Source organism: Lactuca sativa, chromosome 4, assembly GCF_002870075.4.
Source record: "Lactuca sativa cultivar Salinas chromosome 4, Lsat_Salinas_v11, whole genome shotgun sequence".
Lineage (NCBI taxonomy): Eukaryota > Viridiplantae > Streptophyta > Magnoliopsida > Asterales > Asteraceae > Lactuca > Lactuca sativa.
Window position 1 is genome coordinate 109,047,355 of NC_056626.2, and position 17,743 is coordinate 109,065,097.

Consider the following 17,743-nt stretch of genomic DNA (forward strand, 5'->3'; position numbering starts at 1 on the left):
ATTTTTTTTATAAAAATCATGAAATAAACTACCAAATTAAAAAATTTAATATTTTTAAACCAATTTTTCTAATAAAAAAAACTTTTGCAAGTTATCGTTTTAGAAAATTGGGCTCGAAAATTCATGCATAGTTTGAAATATAGGAACAATTTCAAAATTTCAAACTGGTCGATGAGTTTTGAACTTGTTTTTCATATATTTTAATTGATTTTCAAACTTGGTTTGTGCAAAGGATAATGATATATAACAAAAAGTTGGAAAAAAAAAATCAATTTTTTATTAATTAAGACATGAAAAAAAGATTGATGAGAATTAACATGGAGAATGACGAAAAAGAATATGAGATAATAATTAAGGAGAGTAACCAACTGTTGAGTTTGTTCACATTTGATATTTTTTTTTTGTACCCAATATATCATCGAACTTATTGTTGTGTTCACCATAACCCATTTGATCGGCTATCAATTGTAATAGTCGGTCAAAAGGGTTACAGTGAACACAAACAACAAGTTTGATGATATATTGGATACAAAAAAAGGAAAGTGACCAAATGTGAACGAACTTAACAGCTGGTTACCCTCCCCAGCCATTTTTTTACTCATTTACATAAAATCTCACGTCATCTCCTACTCATATTAATGACTTTATGAGATTCATTCTTGCTTCTCTTTAAAATATAACCCACAAAGAACATTATTCATACATGTACAACTTTGTAATGCACACGCATATTTATTAGAGAAATCTTGATTGAACAAATGTATTTCATGACTATATTTACATTTCCAATCAAATGATTTATCGTATCATGGATTCTACAGAGGTCTACAAATGAGTGGAATCACAAGTGCTATGATTTTTTAGTTTACTTGGATTTAAGATCGAATTCATCGGATAATATTCAACATCAATATATACAGGATCATGCGACTTTTGCAGACACAACACCATAATATATTATGAGCTAAACGTTTATGCTAATAAAGATACATCTCATACATAGTAATATCCTTTTGCAGAGAGTTGTTGACAACCAACCACAGTAGGCGTAACATAGACATTGTTTTGACCAAGCTACCCCTTCGAAACGCTCTTCATATATGTTATGACCTAAGCAGGTTGTAAGCTTCGATAATATCGTAGCTTTAATTTTATTTAACTTTTGTGGGAAAAATGTCTCATGAGGTAACCAATTGTTGATTTTGCTTACATTTGGTTCTTTTTTTGTACCCAATATATCATCGAACTTGTTGTTTGTGTTCATCATAATCCTTAATGACCAGCTATCACATGTGATAGTCGATCAAAAAGGTTATGGTAAACACAAACAACAAGTTCGATAGTATATTGGATAAAAAAAAATGATAAAATGTGAACAAACTCAATAATTGATTAACCTCCTGAGTCATTATTGGATTCTTTGTTCAAAAATTGTCATTTTCTTAATTTCGTTTTAAAATTTCATTCAATTAAATAATAATCATAATAATGTTTCTTATGCACGTTTTTTGAATATTTTCATTCAATTATTCATTTCCGCGCCCCTTAGGATTTTCACTCTTTTCAACATCTTCGGCGAATCATATGGCAGTCACTTCCAGAGCTCCGGCGAACGGTGCCGTCTACAGGGAAGATCCTCTTTTACCACATCTCTGGTAACTCGCATCTCTTTTAGCTTACTACTCCTTCCACGTCAATTTAGAGGCTACTTCGGAAAAGAAAATTGCTTGAAACAACCCCCAGTTTATGTAAACCAACCAAAATCTCGTAACACACTTGATTCACGGATGCTGGAAATTTATTGTAAATGAAAATGATATGTTTCGCTCTACCTTTTTCACAGACAACTCAGTTTCTGTGTTTTTTTTTTTACTTTGCCCTGATAGGTCGATTAAAGCAGCCCTAGACAAGTTGGATTTATCCCAAAATGATGGGGCGGATGTATACGAACTTGTATCTCACTGCATCAAAACCTTTAAGCATGGTTCAGAATATCGAAACGATATCAGATTTCTCAAGATTTGGCTCATATATGTAATCTCGTTTCCCTCTTTTTCTCTGTCTATATGGATGCACTACATTAGCTCCAAATGAAGTGATATAGTTTATTGCTTGAGGTCAAGGCATCACTTTGACATACAAAATTTAAGCAGTGTATATGAACAAATTAACCCTGGATTTTTTATTTATCTATCTGCATTGCCCTTTATAAAGCTTAGTGTAGTTTCTAACTCGGAATCATTTGTGGGTAAGACATTCATTTATCATCACAGAAAAAGTTCTCTGTAATAAAACAAAAAAAGCGCTTTTGTGTTTGCAGATGGATTTTAGTCCAAACTACGAGGCTGTTTTCAGGGAAATTGAACAGCTTAAAATTTGTTTGGATAAAGCTTTGCTATATGAGTCTTATGCATTGTTCTTGGAAGCAAAGGGAATGATGAATGAGGCTCATTTAGTGTATCAGTCAGGCATTTCAAGGTCCTTACAATCTTCTCCTCTTTATATCATATCTATGTCTAATCTTATGACCAAGGGGTTATAATTTTTTATAATTTAAAGTTAAATTATTATTCTCTCGTAATGGTTTTTTTATAGAAATGCTGAACCAATAGAGAAGTTGAAGAAGGCACATACCTATTTTCTTGAGAGAATGCAAGCAATAATAGATGCTTGTTCACATAAGAAGGTATCTATGATATGATGCTTGAAACAGTTTTTTCTCTTTTCTTTTTTCTTTATATTATGAGTTTGCTCTTCAAATATGGTTATTTGAAGGTGGATGGAGGATCCCCACTTAACAGTGGTTCAAATTGTATGAATCCATGGTCAATCTCTACTCTCAACAATCTATTGCAAAAGATGAATGCTCAAATATCAAAATACACAGTAAGAAACTTTGGTCATTCATTGTTGGATGTTATAACCTATAAGCACTGGATTTCTTTTCACTAGCCATTTTTTACATTTATCAGGGATACCATGCAAGTAATAAATGTTATTCAGGGAAAGTGGCATTATCATCTTTGCTGAAGTCAGCTAGGAATAAGGTTATTGAGATAGGTAATGTTACTTTTGCTTACATCAAAAATCGGCTTTGAAGGATTCCACCGGAATTGAATTCCCTCCATTTGGCAACCAAATACACCACATAATGGAATCTTGAATTCCTACTCTATCGGATTCCACAAATCAAACACAACCTTAGAGAGATTCTTGTCTTTGTAATTGATGGTGATAATCCTCTCACAGGTGGAAAGAAATATCAAATCAAGGGATGTGCTGGTAAGGGTGGATTTGCACAAGTATACAAGGCATCTATCAACAATAATGCAGATGATATTGTTGCTTTGAAGGTTGTTGAATATATTAATCTGGTTAATTGCAAGAAATAGCAATGTACTTTCATGTATTTGTTTATTATAGTATCGTACTTTAATTTCTTCCTATTACAACATTGTACTTAAAAAAATCTACCAAGTTATAGCAATGTCATTTAAACACAAAGCAATTTTCAATGCTGTAATAAGAAAAAGTTAAAAGTACAATGCCTTGACAAGAAAAAAGTTGAAAATACAATGATATAATAGAAAGAAATGAAAGTAGGATGATACAATAAACAAATAAATAAAAGTACATAGCTATTTCATGCATTTATCCATACAGTAGTTAATTTTTTTTTTTTCATAACTAGACTTTGAGGATTGATTTCTAACATTTAAAACTCTTGCAGATTCAAAAGCCTCCATTCCCATGGGAATTCCACATGTATCGCCAACTTGATAAGAGGATTCCAGAAAATGAAGTACATGTTCATTTTCTTATTATTTATGAGTAAATGCAAATAGCAATATACTCTGATTTGTTTGTGTGTTATAGCATCTTACTTCTGTTACTTTTTTTCTTACTTTCAATTTTTTTCTCATTAAGACATTATATTTTGAAAAATCTACCCAATTATAGCAGTGAAAACTGCTTTGCATTTGGATGATATTGTTATAATTGGTTAGATTTTTTAAAATATAATGTTGTATTAGGAAAAAAATGGAAGTAGGATGTTATAATAAACAAACTAATGAAAGTATGTTGTGTTTAACCATCTTTATTTATCATTTGGGTAAGCAACTGCTGCTTAACTTCAGTTATTCTTTACAGAGATTGTCTTTTGGATATGCTCATAAATTGCACCTCTATTCAGACTACAGCATTCTTGTTTCAGATTTTTTATCTCATGGAACGCTTCAGGTGAGTTTAAAAAATTCTGTAGTTTATATCCCTTTTGCAGGGTTAAATGCAAGGAACAGCAATGTATTTTCATTTGTGCATATTATAGCATCTTACATTCATTTTTTTCTATTACATCATTTTACTTTGAGTTTTTGTACTTTCAAACTCTCTTATTAGGACATTGTCCTTAAAAAAATACACCTAAATATAGCATTAAAAATTGTTTTGTATTTGGATGACATTACTATAATTGAGAAGATTTTTCAAGGTACAATGCATGTGGAGAATCTTCCCAATTATCGCAATGTGGATGACATTGCTATAATTAGGTAGATTTTTCAAACATTGCTATAATAGTAAATGTAAAACGAAAAACAAAGAAAGTAAATTGGTATTTCATGCATTTAATAATTACTGAGGAAATTGTGTAGGATGCCATTAATACCAATGTGTGTACGGGTGCCTCCATGGATGAAGTTTTGTGTATACATTACACAATTGAGATGCTCTCCATGCTTCAAAGTTTGCATGCTAATGGTATTATTCATGGTGATTTCAAACCTGATAATCTCTTGATGCGCAATGCTAGGTAATAACTAAAACAAGTTCTACAATATTAGTTGTTTTTTTTTCCGCAAGTAGTTGTTCAATTCCATTCCACAAATGACAGAATTGCCCTTTATTGAGTTTGCTCATGAAAGTCTTCTAAATACTTGTAAAAATATTTGAATTACCCTTTTATTAACTTGTTGTTCACAAAACTTTTTACAACTATATTTGAACAAAAAGTAAATTGTATATACAAATGTCGGAGGATTGGAATTGAAGTCCATGAGTTTATGCTGAAGAATTCCATCACTCGTAGGATTTTGTGAATTTGCATCCAAAAGCGTTAATGAAATGGAATTGGATTCCGATTCCAGCCAATTCCTAAGGATTGGAATTACAATGTGTTTGCAGGGACAATCTAACAGAAGATGGTTTTCGCACCAGAAGTGGTCCTTGGCGTGAACAGGTTAGCATATATATTTCACATTTTGGATAAATATTTATAAATTGTATTAAACACTATTTTGTTTTATTATAATTGTTAATTCCATTTGGTAGGGACTTTGCCTTGTTGACTGGGGTAGAGGAATAGACATGCACTTATTTCCCAACAAGACAAAGTTCAATGGAGATTGTAGAACTTCTGGTTTCCGTTGTATTCAAATGCAAGAGAATAAACCATGGACATATCAGGTAAAAATATCTCAATTCATCTGTAATTATCCACAAAAAAAAAAAAAAAAAAAAAAATTCTTGATTTAATTTTGTTGTTTGAGTTTTTTGGTAGGTTGATACTTATGGGCTTTGTGTGATTGTTCATATGATGCTTCATAATTCATATATGGAGATAGAGAAGAAAGCATCTCAAGATGGTGGCTTTTCATATCAACCTAAATTGCCTTTCAAACGGTAAAAAAAAAATTTCTAGACATTTGTTGTTTATGATGTTGAAAGAAGGTTGCTATATTTTCACGAGCTTTTGTTATTGGTTATTGTTTTTTACAGATACCAAAAAGTGGAACTTTGGAAGAAACTATTTGAGGATTTGCTTAACCATGATCCAGAAGAGGAGCATTTGAAGATATTAGGAAACTTAAAGACATCATTTCAAGACTACATGTGCTCAAACCCTCAGTTGATAAAACAACTAAAGCAATCATTAGCAAAGCAAAGGATTTCAATGTGTTCATCTTAGTTGGCAACCACATTGTATCTTTAAAACTATCACTAAATCATATGGGTATTTGTATTTGTTTAAAATTAAAAAAAAAAAGGTTAAATGCTTGTTAACATCTTTTTCCAAACAAACTGCATGTAATACCAACATTTCTCTTTTTCTCAGTATAAGCAATGTAGTTTATGTAACACATAATAACAATATACTTACAATTTGTTACCCATACATACTGAATAATGTCAACTTAAACCACAAACAGATATTCAAAAGATACAAAATCAAGACACTAAAGTTATTTCCAATGTGTACATTTGTATATACATCTGATCTTAATAAACATTCGTACAAATTAGTAGCTTGGAATGTGGTTTCTCAGGTCAATATTTGTGAGGAATAAATTCGGGAAGCTTTGAAATGAGTTACATAATGTACAATATACAGTTTTTATGCAGCCTGCCCCTCACCCTTTTTTTTTACATTCTACAAAAGTCCACTTTTGGCTAATATCCTCTCGACTGCAATTCAACATCCATGATCAACCTGCAGTCAAAAGTACATGGTGAATAATACAATTTGGTTTACAAGAAATACAACTTTACTTCCATTTATTTGTATACTGTAAAAATTGCTTTGTATTCGGATGACATTGCTATAACTTGATATATTTTTTCAAAATACAAAATCATAATTTTAATTTTTTTCTTACGAAGGCATTATACTTTGGAGAATCTATCCAGTTTATAGCAGTGTAATGTTTTAATAAGAAATGAAAGTATGATTCTATAAAAAGTACATTGCCCTTTCTGCAGTTAGCTTTTGACTTTCCACTGTCAAAAATGGTACATCTAAGTTTCAAATGTATATGAATTTAATAAGCACTTTGGTCATAACAATACACAAACAGGAAGAAAAAAATGGTGTATGAAATGTCCCAATCAAAATGTAGAATAACAGGGCTAAATGCAAAAAATAACAACATACTTTTATTTATTTGTGTGTATTGTAGAATGTTACTTTCATCTTTTTCTATTACAGCATTGTACTTTGAAAATTTTACCCAATTATGGCATTTATAATAATTGCTTTGTTAATAAATAGGATGACATTTCTATAATTGGATAGATTTTTTAAGGTACAAAACTCTAACAAACAAATAAATGCTATTTCTTGCATTTAACCCTTGACCTCTTAATGTCAAACAAGCATAGTAGTTTAAAATTTTAAATAGATATGCATTCATATGTTTATCAGTAAGATTTATTTATTTTCTCTTTATTGAATGACATTTTAGATATTTGCCAAATAGTAGCATATATTCCTAATTACATTGCAGATCAAATGTTGCAACTTTCATGAGACAGAGGCAGTTAAATACAAATATGATAGGGCTAAATGCAAGAATGGCCATTCACTTTCATTTATTAGTGGTTTATAGCATCCTATTTTCGTTTTTCAGTTATAGCATTTGTAAAAGAATTATATTAGTAAAAAGTAAAAAGAGCAAAGTACCATGAGCAGAGTGGTAATGATATGTCCATATTATAAAATTTTAAGCAGGTGGAAGTGAACGTCGACATGTTGGGCACTCCATTTTTATATCCATCCATCTTTGTAAACATCCCGAGTGGAAAAAATGATCACATGGAGTAACCTATATCAAAAGTAAATCATTATCATTAAAATAGATAAAGCAGTTTCCATTTCCTATTTACATAAATTTTGAAATTTTACCACCAATTAAATGTAGGCCAGGCCTAAATGCAAGAAAAATAGTCATTGCATCCTACTTTTATTTCTTTCTATTATAATAGCATTGCATTTTCAAAGTTTTTCATATCAACACTTTGTACTTTGAAATATACATTGCTATATCTGTGTATATTTTCAATGTAGAATGTTGTAATACGAAGAAATAAAAGTAGGATGCTAGAATATACAAATTAATGAAAAATGAGTTGAAATTGTCCTCTATATTTTATTTTCCATTAAATACCATGCAATCATTTGAATTCTGAGTCAGATCAATAGCAGTCATGCAAATGACACAATCGGTAGCATGAGTCGAATCCTGATCAACTTTTCTAAAATAACAATATTTCTCGGGCAAAATCTGCATTAATACATCAAAATTTACAAGATCAGAGTTGGTCAAAGCAAAGACAATTAAGTCAAAAAAGGGTTTGCTTGGTTGGATGGAATGGAATGGGTTGAAATAAGCAAGGTAATAAAATGAGTCATAACACATCTCATGATGGTTGGACTCTAGGAATGGAATGAATTTTGTTTATGTTATATGTAGAAACAATGTGTAGTTTTAACTCTACACACTACACATTTTTCTAATTATAGACTTATAGTTAATGAACCTTTTTATTTATAATAACAAAAATTTAAACTTAATGAAAGCTCATGAAACCCCAAAATTGATTACAACAAAAAGAAAATATTTTCTAGTTATTTTTAGAAAACAAAACTTTAATCCAACTAAAATCATGAAATTATAAAGAAAGGTATGTTCTTCAAAATTACATAGATAAAAATGGTTTATATTCCAACTTTTCATTCCACTCCATAATGGAAAAATAAAAAGACACCCCCTTACCAAGGAATAACATTCTTTCAAGTTCAACAAACAATTTTTTTTTTTTATTTCGAATTCTAATGGTCAAACCATTGGATTCCGTCTTACCAAACACCACCTTATGGCAACATTTATGTCTGTGAGGAATGGAAGGAATTGGAATCTCAAAGCATCAAGATCCAAGATAGTGTTGTAGAATGGAATCTCGGATTCCAAGCAAACACGCCCTTTTAGTATTTTGTTAAATAAAAGAAAAAAAACCTGGCGAGGAATAAAGCATCTGGATCCAAGATAGTGTTGTAGAATGAGAACTGCAGCCTGGAAACTGACAAGAAGACCCAAAGTGATACACCAGTTTTTATCGGGTTCAATTCGCATGAAGTTATGAGGACACCCAAACACATAGAGTGGAATTGCAAGCCGAGTCAAAGACATTCCAATTATATAATGAGGATGCAACGGTTTTCTTGAATCACTCACAATGTTAGTGACAATTTGTGGAATCCAAAACGAATGTAAAACAAGAAGTATCGGCCTTAGATATCTATGGAACTCATACATTATCAAAATTCCACCTAAAAGGATTCCATCTGCAAAATAAATACATCTTTAGAACAATGAAAATGATAATGGGCAAATATGTAAATTTAAACTTTTAATCAAATAAAACAAACAGAGAAGATGATGATTTATAAAACTTACAGAATCGACTGTAAAGAACTGAAAGTTCACGCCTCATAGCTTCCCAACCCTCTCCATTATTTGCAGATCTACCTGCCTTCCATATGGCAAGAAGATACCTCATCTCAAAGATGGAGAACACCACAAACTTAAAAAATGCAGCTGTAGCAAAAGCATTAAATAGCGACTCTGCAACCCCCCCCCCCCCCAAAAAAAAAACACAAACTCATCACATGTCCATAAGCAATAGAAAATTGAAAAATGTGTCTATGGAGGATAAATAGTAGGGGTTCAATGCAGGAAATAGCATTGTGCTTTTACTTGTTTGTTTATTATAGAATTCTACTTAAAATTTTTTCTTTTCATATTGCAGAATTGTACTTTGAAATGACTACCGAATGATAACAATGTATTTGAAACACAAAGCAGTTTCACTGTCATAGTTGGGTAGATTAGTCAAAGTACAAATTATGTACTTTCATCATGTTATCCAATTAGCCACTGCACTATTATTATTTTTTTATGATTAGTATATACTAGCTAAACCGATAAAACAAAGTAATAGTTTAATGCCTAGATCAATAAAATGGTGTTTGTTTCTACATTGCCCCAACAGGTAACCTGGGAAATTGTTTTTTTTTTTAAACTGTCAAAAAAAAAGTATAATGGTTCGGTCATTAGAAAAAGTAGTTAAGTGGCTAAATGGATAGAATGGTGACAGCAGAAGTTCTTTTGTGTATTTTATCCTATCATATAAATTATAAAATAATCAACACAATGGTAATGTTGTTGATAAATAAACCACAAATAGAAGTATATATCTTATTCTTATTCTTACCAACTAATATCCCTGCAGTCAAATGTAAAAGACAAAGATAAGCATCCATGATAGCCTGCTGTCCAATCATCAAAATCGATACTTTTGCAGCACCCTGCAGGAGATTTTAGAATATCTCATCTTCTCAAAGAAATAATTATCTTTAATTTATTTGAATATTAATGTACAAGTACAATTTATTGGGCAAGATCTTACAGACTGTGTATTACTATGCTCCATTTGCCGAATTAATAGAAGAACCTGAAGAAAAGAAATCTGATACCCCAAAAAGGTTAAGGAGAAACAATAAAGCAGTTGATCATTCACAATTGATAAAGACTAATAACATTGATGTTTCAATGACACCACGCTTGTAGAAATGGACGAGAAAAATAAGTGAGGGCAAATTTGTAAAAAGTTAGGACAATAATGGATTGGAGCCTTTCCTACTTTCTCTATTAAGTTGACTTCGATCTGCATTAAGTAAAAAGAAGCATGCACATGTAACTTACCCGATTTTGGGATTCAACTAATTGAATCTATATCAAATACTTTTTGTTTAACAATTTCAGAAAGTTTTATTTGCTGCAATTTATAACAGTTATATAAAATAGACAGTAAATTTGTTATTTAACACCAATATCCATACACAAGGGTAAAATGTTCATCCCATTATTCATTTAGACGGTATATTTAGTCCAAAAAAGAAGCAGCATTTGTTCATACATCATTTATCTGTTCAACATGTCATCCATACAGAGCACTTAATGGGACAAATTTGTAAGAAGTTGGGAGTAAATAAACGGGGAAAGTTGACTTTCTGTCAAGTCATGCTTTACGCATTAAGTCAAACAGAAAACCCATGTAATAGCTTAATAGAATAAGCAATGTCCCCATTAAGTCAAAAAGAAACACCACCCATCCAAGTAAAGTGCAAGATGCATCTACTACTTCATTTCAAAATATTTTATCTAGCATCAATTTATTTAAAATCAACAGGGGAGGGATGACTTGAAGGATACAAAGGTCACCATTAAAGTGTAATTCACTGCTTTGTTATAGTAAACCTCAATGTTGACTGAAGTAGCATTCATTAACATGGGTGAGAAGCAATCTCCATCATCATCAGCAGAAGGGCTCTCCATTAACCCTTCCAAGTAATAACGATCATGCTCTCCATCTACCACAAAAACAAATCAAAATGGCTTCAATATATATACATATATAAAATGTTGTATATTGAAGAAAAATAAAGTTGAGAGAAAAGATTTGAGAGTATAGAGATGGGAGTACCACTTTGGGTGGATGAGACACGAGAAATTTGAGCAGAGATTTCAACATTACAATGCTTGTCCATGTCAGTAATTGGGGCTGAAAGAACAATTTTAGATAATTACATTAAACTTAATTAAAGAAAAAGAAATAATACAAAAAGTGTGGGAGGAAAAACTACATTGTTTGCTCTTCCAGATCTTATCTCGTGGGGACTCCTGAAATACTTGTGATGAGAAAACTCCAAGCTGAGAAGACATTAAAGATGCAAGGTTAGTAACATCAATTTACAATTAAAATTTAAGAAACTAACAATGTGATTTCTTTTTTACTTATTATATAGGGGTGTTTCTTTTTTCACATTATACAGAAAGAACAAATACAGATATAGTATTATAATATGAAGATGCAATAAGGATTACCAAGTGGTAGGGGTTGGATAATATATAATCCTCTTCTTGACCAAACTCTCCCTCTCTTCCACTGTAAGTCAAAATTATTGTACATGTATTTATTTAATCTCATAAAGATATTCCATCAACATATTTTAAATATGAAGTTGTATAACAAATAAGATAATCTGAAGATATTTAATACCTGTTAGCTACCATTCGAAGTTGTCTGAATGGCCATATGTAAACCCCTTCTACCCTAATTTGGACACGACCAACTTCTGGCTCATTATCAAACACATCATGGAAAATCATTACACCCTGTCATAAATCATAATTAGAAAATACTATTATTTTATAATCACACTTTTTCAAATCCAAGCAAACATCTTTCAATTCAAGTAATGCATACAGATATATAAACACACATCTGTGTTTCCTTATTCTTTCTTTATCCAGATAAAAAGACACTTCAGAAAAAAACACACATGAGGGTAAATTTGTAAAAGATTAGGTTATTCTTTCTGCATTAATTCAAAAAGAAACACTCATCTATAGCTTAACAGATTAAGTCCTTTCCCATTAAGTCAAGAAATTATTGTTCTTTTTGACTTGATGGACTTCAAGAGGACAGGAACCGATTTGGTAAGTTATATAAGTTATATGTGTGTTTATTTTTATTTTTTTTATTTAATGCAGAAATAATGATGACTTTATAGAGAAAAAAATCAGGAAGTAAGGCTTTCTCCATTAAATCCTAACTTTTTACAGATTTGCTAAAAGAAAAAGTTATTTTTTCTTTCCATTTTTTCTAAGTGTGCTGTTATTTTCTCAAATACTTTTTGATCATTTTATCAATGAAGCACTGAATGACAACATGATCAGAGTTATTAACACCTTACCTGAACATAATGTACACCATTTATTTTAGTTGGCCTAGTCATCAACTCCAATACAGAATTTCCACTTGATTTCTTAAAATCTGGAAACCTGGAAGAGGTATTTGAAGACTGGATGAATTTCCAAGCTCCTGACATTATTACACAACCCAAAAAACCACAACATCATTTCCAAAAACAATTACAGAGTGAATTAACACAAAAAAACAGAAATAGTTTCTTAAGATCTTGGAACCTAGAAAAGGAAGGTAAGAGGGCATTCACGTCTTTTGCACATACAAGAGAGATCAAGAGCAGAAAAAAAAAAGTTTTATCCAGACCATTAATAGCAGTAACAAGGTGATAACAACCAAATATCATAACTAATTTACAGACCTCTGTATGTCCCAGTTATATTCCATGCAGAGAATGGGCCCACTTCATTCTCATCTTTCCTTGCAACAAGCCACTGAAAGAAGCATACAGGTTTTAATCAGACTTTACTCAAACTTAGAGCTCTTTTTTTTGTCATCAAGAGTCCCAGTTATAAATAAGTAATTTACACTACAGACCTCTGACTTTCTCTATTGAGTTACTCTTTTTGCATTAAGTAAAAAAATAAACACCCATTTGGTATCTCAAAATCATGTTTTATCCCAACAATGTGGAATTTCTATTAAGTCGTTCTTTGTGCATTAAGTCAAAAAGAATGTTCTCATTAAGTGCTACATTCCTTACATCTAGACTCAAAAAGAATGTTCCCATTTATATCTTGAGGTATCTAGTCTACTACTTCAGCATTTTTCTCTCTAGCACTTTCCCTAAATTGCAATGTAGCGGGAAAATTTTCCTCAAAAGATTCAACAGACATACTCATTTCAAAGTTCACAAAGAAAATTAAGAAGAATAGCAAAGTTCAATCTTCATGTAAATTAATAGAACTTGTAAGTCTGGTTAACATAAAACTAAGTGTAAAAGGAATTATATGCAAGATATAAAATCAACAATATTGGTAGAAACTAACCTCATCACCCCATGAACGAGCTCTCTCCCTGAGAGGTCTTAATCCTGCAACCGGCTGAAAAATTGACAGGACAAACCACAACAACCCGAAGAAAACCCTAAATTCTTTCACCTTCAACCCCATAAACCCCAAGTCTTCTCTGATCACAAAATTACCCAATCACGACTCAGCTAAATTACAATCGGGCGAAGTGGAAGAAGAAATTCTCACAACCGAAACATAGATATAGCTCTGAAGGAAGAGTGAAAGATATCGTTGCTTCGAGTGGAGTCAACAACAGCCCTAAACTACCGATTGAGGAAGGAAAACGAGAGCTTAACAACCGATTGAACATAAATAAAGTGGTTGTTTCAACAAGAAAGAAATTCAGAAGTCAATTTGAGAACCAGAAAAAACCCATTTGTCTAAAATATATCACCAAGACTGTAGAAATTAGAATGATATTATGAAAGAGTAGTTGGGTGCTGATGTTCTTGTTTCTTTTCTTTGTTTACTCAAAAAGTAAGACGGGGTACTAACTATGGTGTGGTGGGTACCAGGAAGTTGTTATTCACTGTAGATAATTGCGGTGGAGGTTATTTCAAGAATTCAAGGTGCAATGAAAATGAAAATTGAGTCCACCCCAACATTGAAGATGATAGAGTATGGACTAATCAACAATTTCGATGAAATTGACATTTGGGTTGAGAAGTGTTTAAAAAGATATGTATTTAAGAATAGTTTTGGATATTTGATTTTCTGAATAGACTTTTGATAGCAAGTTTTTCAAATTTTGGACATTGAATTTTTATATAAGAATTTATATGTGAAATTTGGATATGTATAAAATATTGAAATTTTAATTTGGAAAAATGACTTAAGAATGGTAACAAAGTTTTTATTTTTTTTCATAATATATTATTAATTTTTTTCTTGTACATTACACCATTTAACTTGTAAAAGTGTTCAAAAACACTATTGTTACCGAAAATAAGAGGTTCGGTGTTGAATTGACATTTTTCTCAGAGTTGAGTATTTCTTTGATTTGTGTCTAGTTCACAGATTCATCAGATGCATATTTGTAACGAGTATCCCAAATAGGGCATCAAAAGTTGTCGTCTCCATCCCTAACGACCAATTCCTCGTAATCGATCAATCAAACTCCATCGTCGTCTATTAGTATCTCTAACATTGACGCTCATTACTTTGCCACGAATGTCACCACCATTTGCGTCAAATCTAGTATCTTCAACAATCCCCAAAACATCGCCCAATTCTAACAACCATGAAGATTGTCCAATAACCAAATGGCAATATCTCGAATGAAATTGGGAATGATAGTCCAAATTGAAGACCAAATGTGCAAACTATATATGTAACAGCCGAAATTCAGGTACAACCGATTAGCCCTTCATCTTTATTTATTTGTCATTTTAGGCCTTTGTGTTGGGCGAGTACGTTGGGCGTACAAGGAGTATGCTGCGCGTACTCACGCGCCTCATTTAAACACGTCATCGTCGGGTACGCTGGGCGTACCCAAGGTTACGCCGGGCGTAATCGGTCCAGACCCAAAACCCTAATTTGAGTTGTTGGCTATAAAAGGAATGAAATGGCTTGGTTCCTCAGCCACCATCCTTCAGAAAGAAACCCTAAGAGAGTTGTTCCTTCGTTCATAGCTTGTTTGTGAGTGTTCTAAGCTTTGAGGTGTCATTTCAAGGTAGCAAAAGGAAAGAGGAGTCCATTATGGAGGCTAGAAGTTGGTATGCAAGAGTAGATCCGTGAAAAGCAAAGGTTGGAGCTTCTTCCTAAGGTAAAAAGTTCAGATCTTGCCTTGTAGTTCTTATGGTATGCTTCATGGACCAATTTCTAGGGTTTTGGTCCCAAATATGGAGACATTATGAGCAAGTAGTCTCCATTGGCTTAGATCTACCATATTCCAGGTCCATTTGAGTTGTATGTTCATAAAAATGTGATCTTGGACGTATATATTTAGCCATGCATGAGATCTAGATCTTTGGAGTTGAAAAGGAAGGTATTAGAGAGTGTAGGAGCCTTTACAGCCATGCCAAGGCTTAAAGGTTCCGACTTTATGGATTAGGAGGCTTAATGAGAGCCAGATCTAGAAGTTGAAGGAGTGTCTTAACCATTTAAGACAAGAAATATGGTATGGCTGAATCTGGGATTTACGTTGGGCGTAACTCCTAGTACGCGCAGCGTAAGGGGTTGCGACCCCCGGTTGTGACTCATCGATGTACGCCCCGCGTACTGTGGTCGGTTGACTTTCGTTGACTTTTAGGGTTTGGTCAACATGAGTCAAGGAAGGGTAAAATGGTCTTTTACCCATCTGTGGGGTAATGATAAGGGTGTAGCCTAGTCTTGAAAGTTTATATTAATTAGAATGATATTTCGTTATGAGGCGGGGTTGGGTCTTCGTTTCGAGATTCGGAGATAGCGAGTACGTGAGATTCTAGACTTCCTGCGAGGTGAGTCTTCTCACTATACTGTACCCGGAAGGGTATTTATGTGTGACCGAGAGGTCGGATATGTTATGATTTGTATGCATTGAATATGATAAGTTAACCGTTTGTATGTGCTATGTATGCTATGCTTGATATGGGCTGGAAGGCATTATGTTATGGGCCGGAAGGCATTGTGATGTGGACCGGAAGGTCGACACGGGTAGGACCGGAAGGTTTACCGGGTCGAGACGAAAGTCCCCTGAGACACATGGACCAGAAGGTCATGGCCTGGAAAGGCGTATGTGCGTAAGTAGTATTTTGGGGAACTCACTAAGCATTTATGCTTACAGTTGTTGTGTTATGTGTTTCAGGTACTAGCGAGGACCGTGGGAAGGCGCCGACGTGATCTGTACACACTGATGGAGGATTTATGATCTTGGGATTTATATGATTTGTATTATGATATGATACAATGGATCTTTATGACTTGTTTTGGATGAAAACATGTTTTTAAGAAATGAAAATTTTGTTTTGAAAATTTACGTTGTTACAAGTTGGTATCAGAGCCTTGGTTTGAGGGATTCGGGTGCACCTTCGGGCGTAACTGAACTCAAACTGAGGATTTGAGAAAAAATTTCAAAAATAAAAGCATAAAATTTTATAAGGGATTTTGTGATAACCAACGATGAAGCAGTGTGTACGGTCAGCCAGCGCCCGAACGGTAAAATCCCCAAAATACCCTTACAATATGTGTTATGAGATATGTTGCGATATGTTATGCATGCTAGAGTATACTAGGTATTCATATTAGGACTAGAGTGGCCTGATTTGTGATGCCTTAGTCTAGGGGAAATCTGCTGCTATGAGATGCTTTGAGAGCGAGTAGGTAACCAGTGCATAACAAGAATAGAGTACTTGTGATACGGGGTCCAATGAGGAGGACTTGGGGTGAACGCTGATGCGGTGTAGTCAGTAGTATAGGGCCCGTACTACTGAAGACACCGGATTAGTGGGCAGTCCAAGTAAGAATCCTTTGGGTATCGAAGGTCGAGTAGGGTTGCGTTATCGAGTGCGAGTATGCTCGATTGGGTCTCTGATATTTTTATGTTGTATTTCAGAGGCATCATGGTTGGGACACGCCACAGACCTGAGACGAGCAGTGTGAGTGACGAGGAGCTTTGTCAGATGATCCACGATGAGGTGGTTGCGGCAATCCGGGCCGAGATTCCGGAGATGTTTGGGTCTATCAAGACCACGCTGTTGGAGACTTTTGATGAGCGGTACGCCGCGGTGACTGAGGTTGCGGCCGCTGCAGCTACAGCAGCTGTGGCTGCTGCCAGACCTCAGGGAGGTGACTCGTTGTTGTTCCGGGAGTTCAGCAACTCGAAGCCACCCGATTTTGATGGGACGCAGGACCCGATCGCTGCGATGCGATGGATTGCTGACATTGAGGGATGCTTCTACACGTGTTCATGTCCAGAGCATCTGAGGGTGCGGTTCGCTTTGAACCAGCTCCGCCTGGGAGCAAAGGATTGGTGGAAGTTCGTGACGTCGAACTTCACTCTTGAGGAGATTTCAGCGGTGACTTGGGAGAAATTCACCACCATGTTCAGAGATGAGTATGTTCCCCCGGTGGAGAGGGAACGATTGGTTCAGGAGTTCTTGACCCTCAAGCAGGGTAATGATTCAGTTGCTGTGGTCACCCGGAAG

At 33.7% G+C, this 17,743-nt stretch overlaps 2 protein-coding genes across 2 annotated transcripts; one reads left to right on the plus strand and one right to left on the minus strand.

Annotated features, from left to right (window-relative positions):
- Positions 1-1,522: 1,522 nt before the first annotated feature.
- Positions 1,523-6,120, plus strand: LOC111899985 (mitotic checkpoint serine/threonine-protein kinase BUB1). The gene is made up of 14 exons (XM_023895866.3): positions 1,523-1,655; positions 1,887-2,034; positions 2,321-2,478; positions 2,596-2,686; positions 2,776-2,886; positions 2,973-3,060; positions 3,250-3,353; positions 3,731-3,802; positions 4,153-4,242; positions 4,656-4,813; positions 5,185-5,239; positions 5,332-5,466; positions 5,561-5,682; positions 5,779-6,120. The coding sequence occupies exons 1-14, from the start codon at positions 1,585-1,587 to the stop codon at positions 5,966-5,968; spliced, it is 1,593 nt and encodes a 530-aa protein (XP_023751634.1). The 5' UTR covers positions 1,523-1,584; the 3' UTR covers positions 5,969-6,120.
- Positions 6,121-6,221: 101 nt separating this feature from the next.
- On the minus strand, positions 6,222-14,196 carry LOC111899976 (transmembrane E3 ubiquitin-protein ligase FLY1). Its single transcript, XM_023895854.3, has 15 exons — positions 13,596-14,196; positions 12,968-13,040; positions 12,596-12,723; positions 11,899-12,014; positions 11,724-11,784; positions 11,483-11,549; positions 11,323-11,400; positions 11,052-11,209; positions 10,246-10,305; positions 10,051-10,144; positions 9,234-9,401; positions 8,793-9,121; positions 7,944-8,060; positions 7,460-7,601; positions 6,222-6,490 (listed from the first exon to the last, which is right to left on the minus strand). The coding sequence occupies exons 1-14, from the start codon at positions 13,716-13,718 to the stop codon at positions 7,500-7,502; spliced, it is 1,674 nt and encodes a 557-aa protein (XP_023751622.1). The 5' UTR covers positions 13,719-14,196; the 3' UTR covers positions 6,222-6,490; positions 7,460-7,499.
- Between the last annotated feature and the right edge of the window lie 3,547 nt (positions 14,197-17,743).

Excerpts from the sequence above, each read along its gene's own strand:
- LOC111899985 (XM_023895866.3), top strand. The coding sequence starts at position 1,585 with ATGGCAGTCACTTCCAGAGCTCCGGCGAACGGTGCCGTCTACAGGGAA. Across the intron at positions 3,803-4,152 it reads AGAGGATTCCAGAAAATGAA|AGATTGTCTTTTGGATATGC; the intron begins GTACATGTTCAT and ends TATTCTTTACAG. Across the intron at positions 4,243-4,655 it reads TATCTCATGGAACGCTTCAG|GATGCCATTAATACCAATGT; the intron begins GTGAGTTTAAAA and ends GAAATTGTGTAG.
- LOC111899976 (XM_023895854.3), bottom strand. The coding sequence starts at position 13,718 with ATGGGGTTGAAGGTGAAAGAATTTAGGGTTTTCTTCGGGTTGTTGTGG. Across the intron at positions 11,210-11,322 it reads TGTCTCATCCACCCAAAGTG|ATGGAGAGCATGATCGTTAT; the intron begins GTACTCCCATCT and ends TTTTTGTGGTAG. Across the intron at positions 8,061-8,792 it reads GATGCTTTATTCCTCGCCAG|ATTTTGCCCGAGAAATATTG; the intron begins GTTTTTTTTCTT and ends GTATTAATGCAG.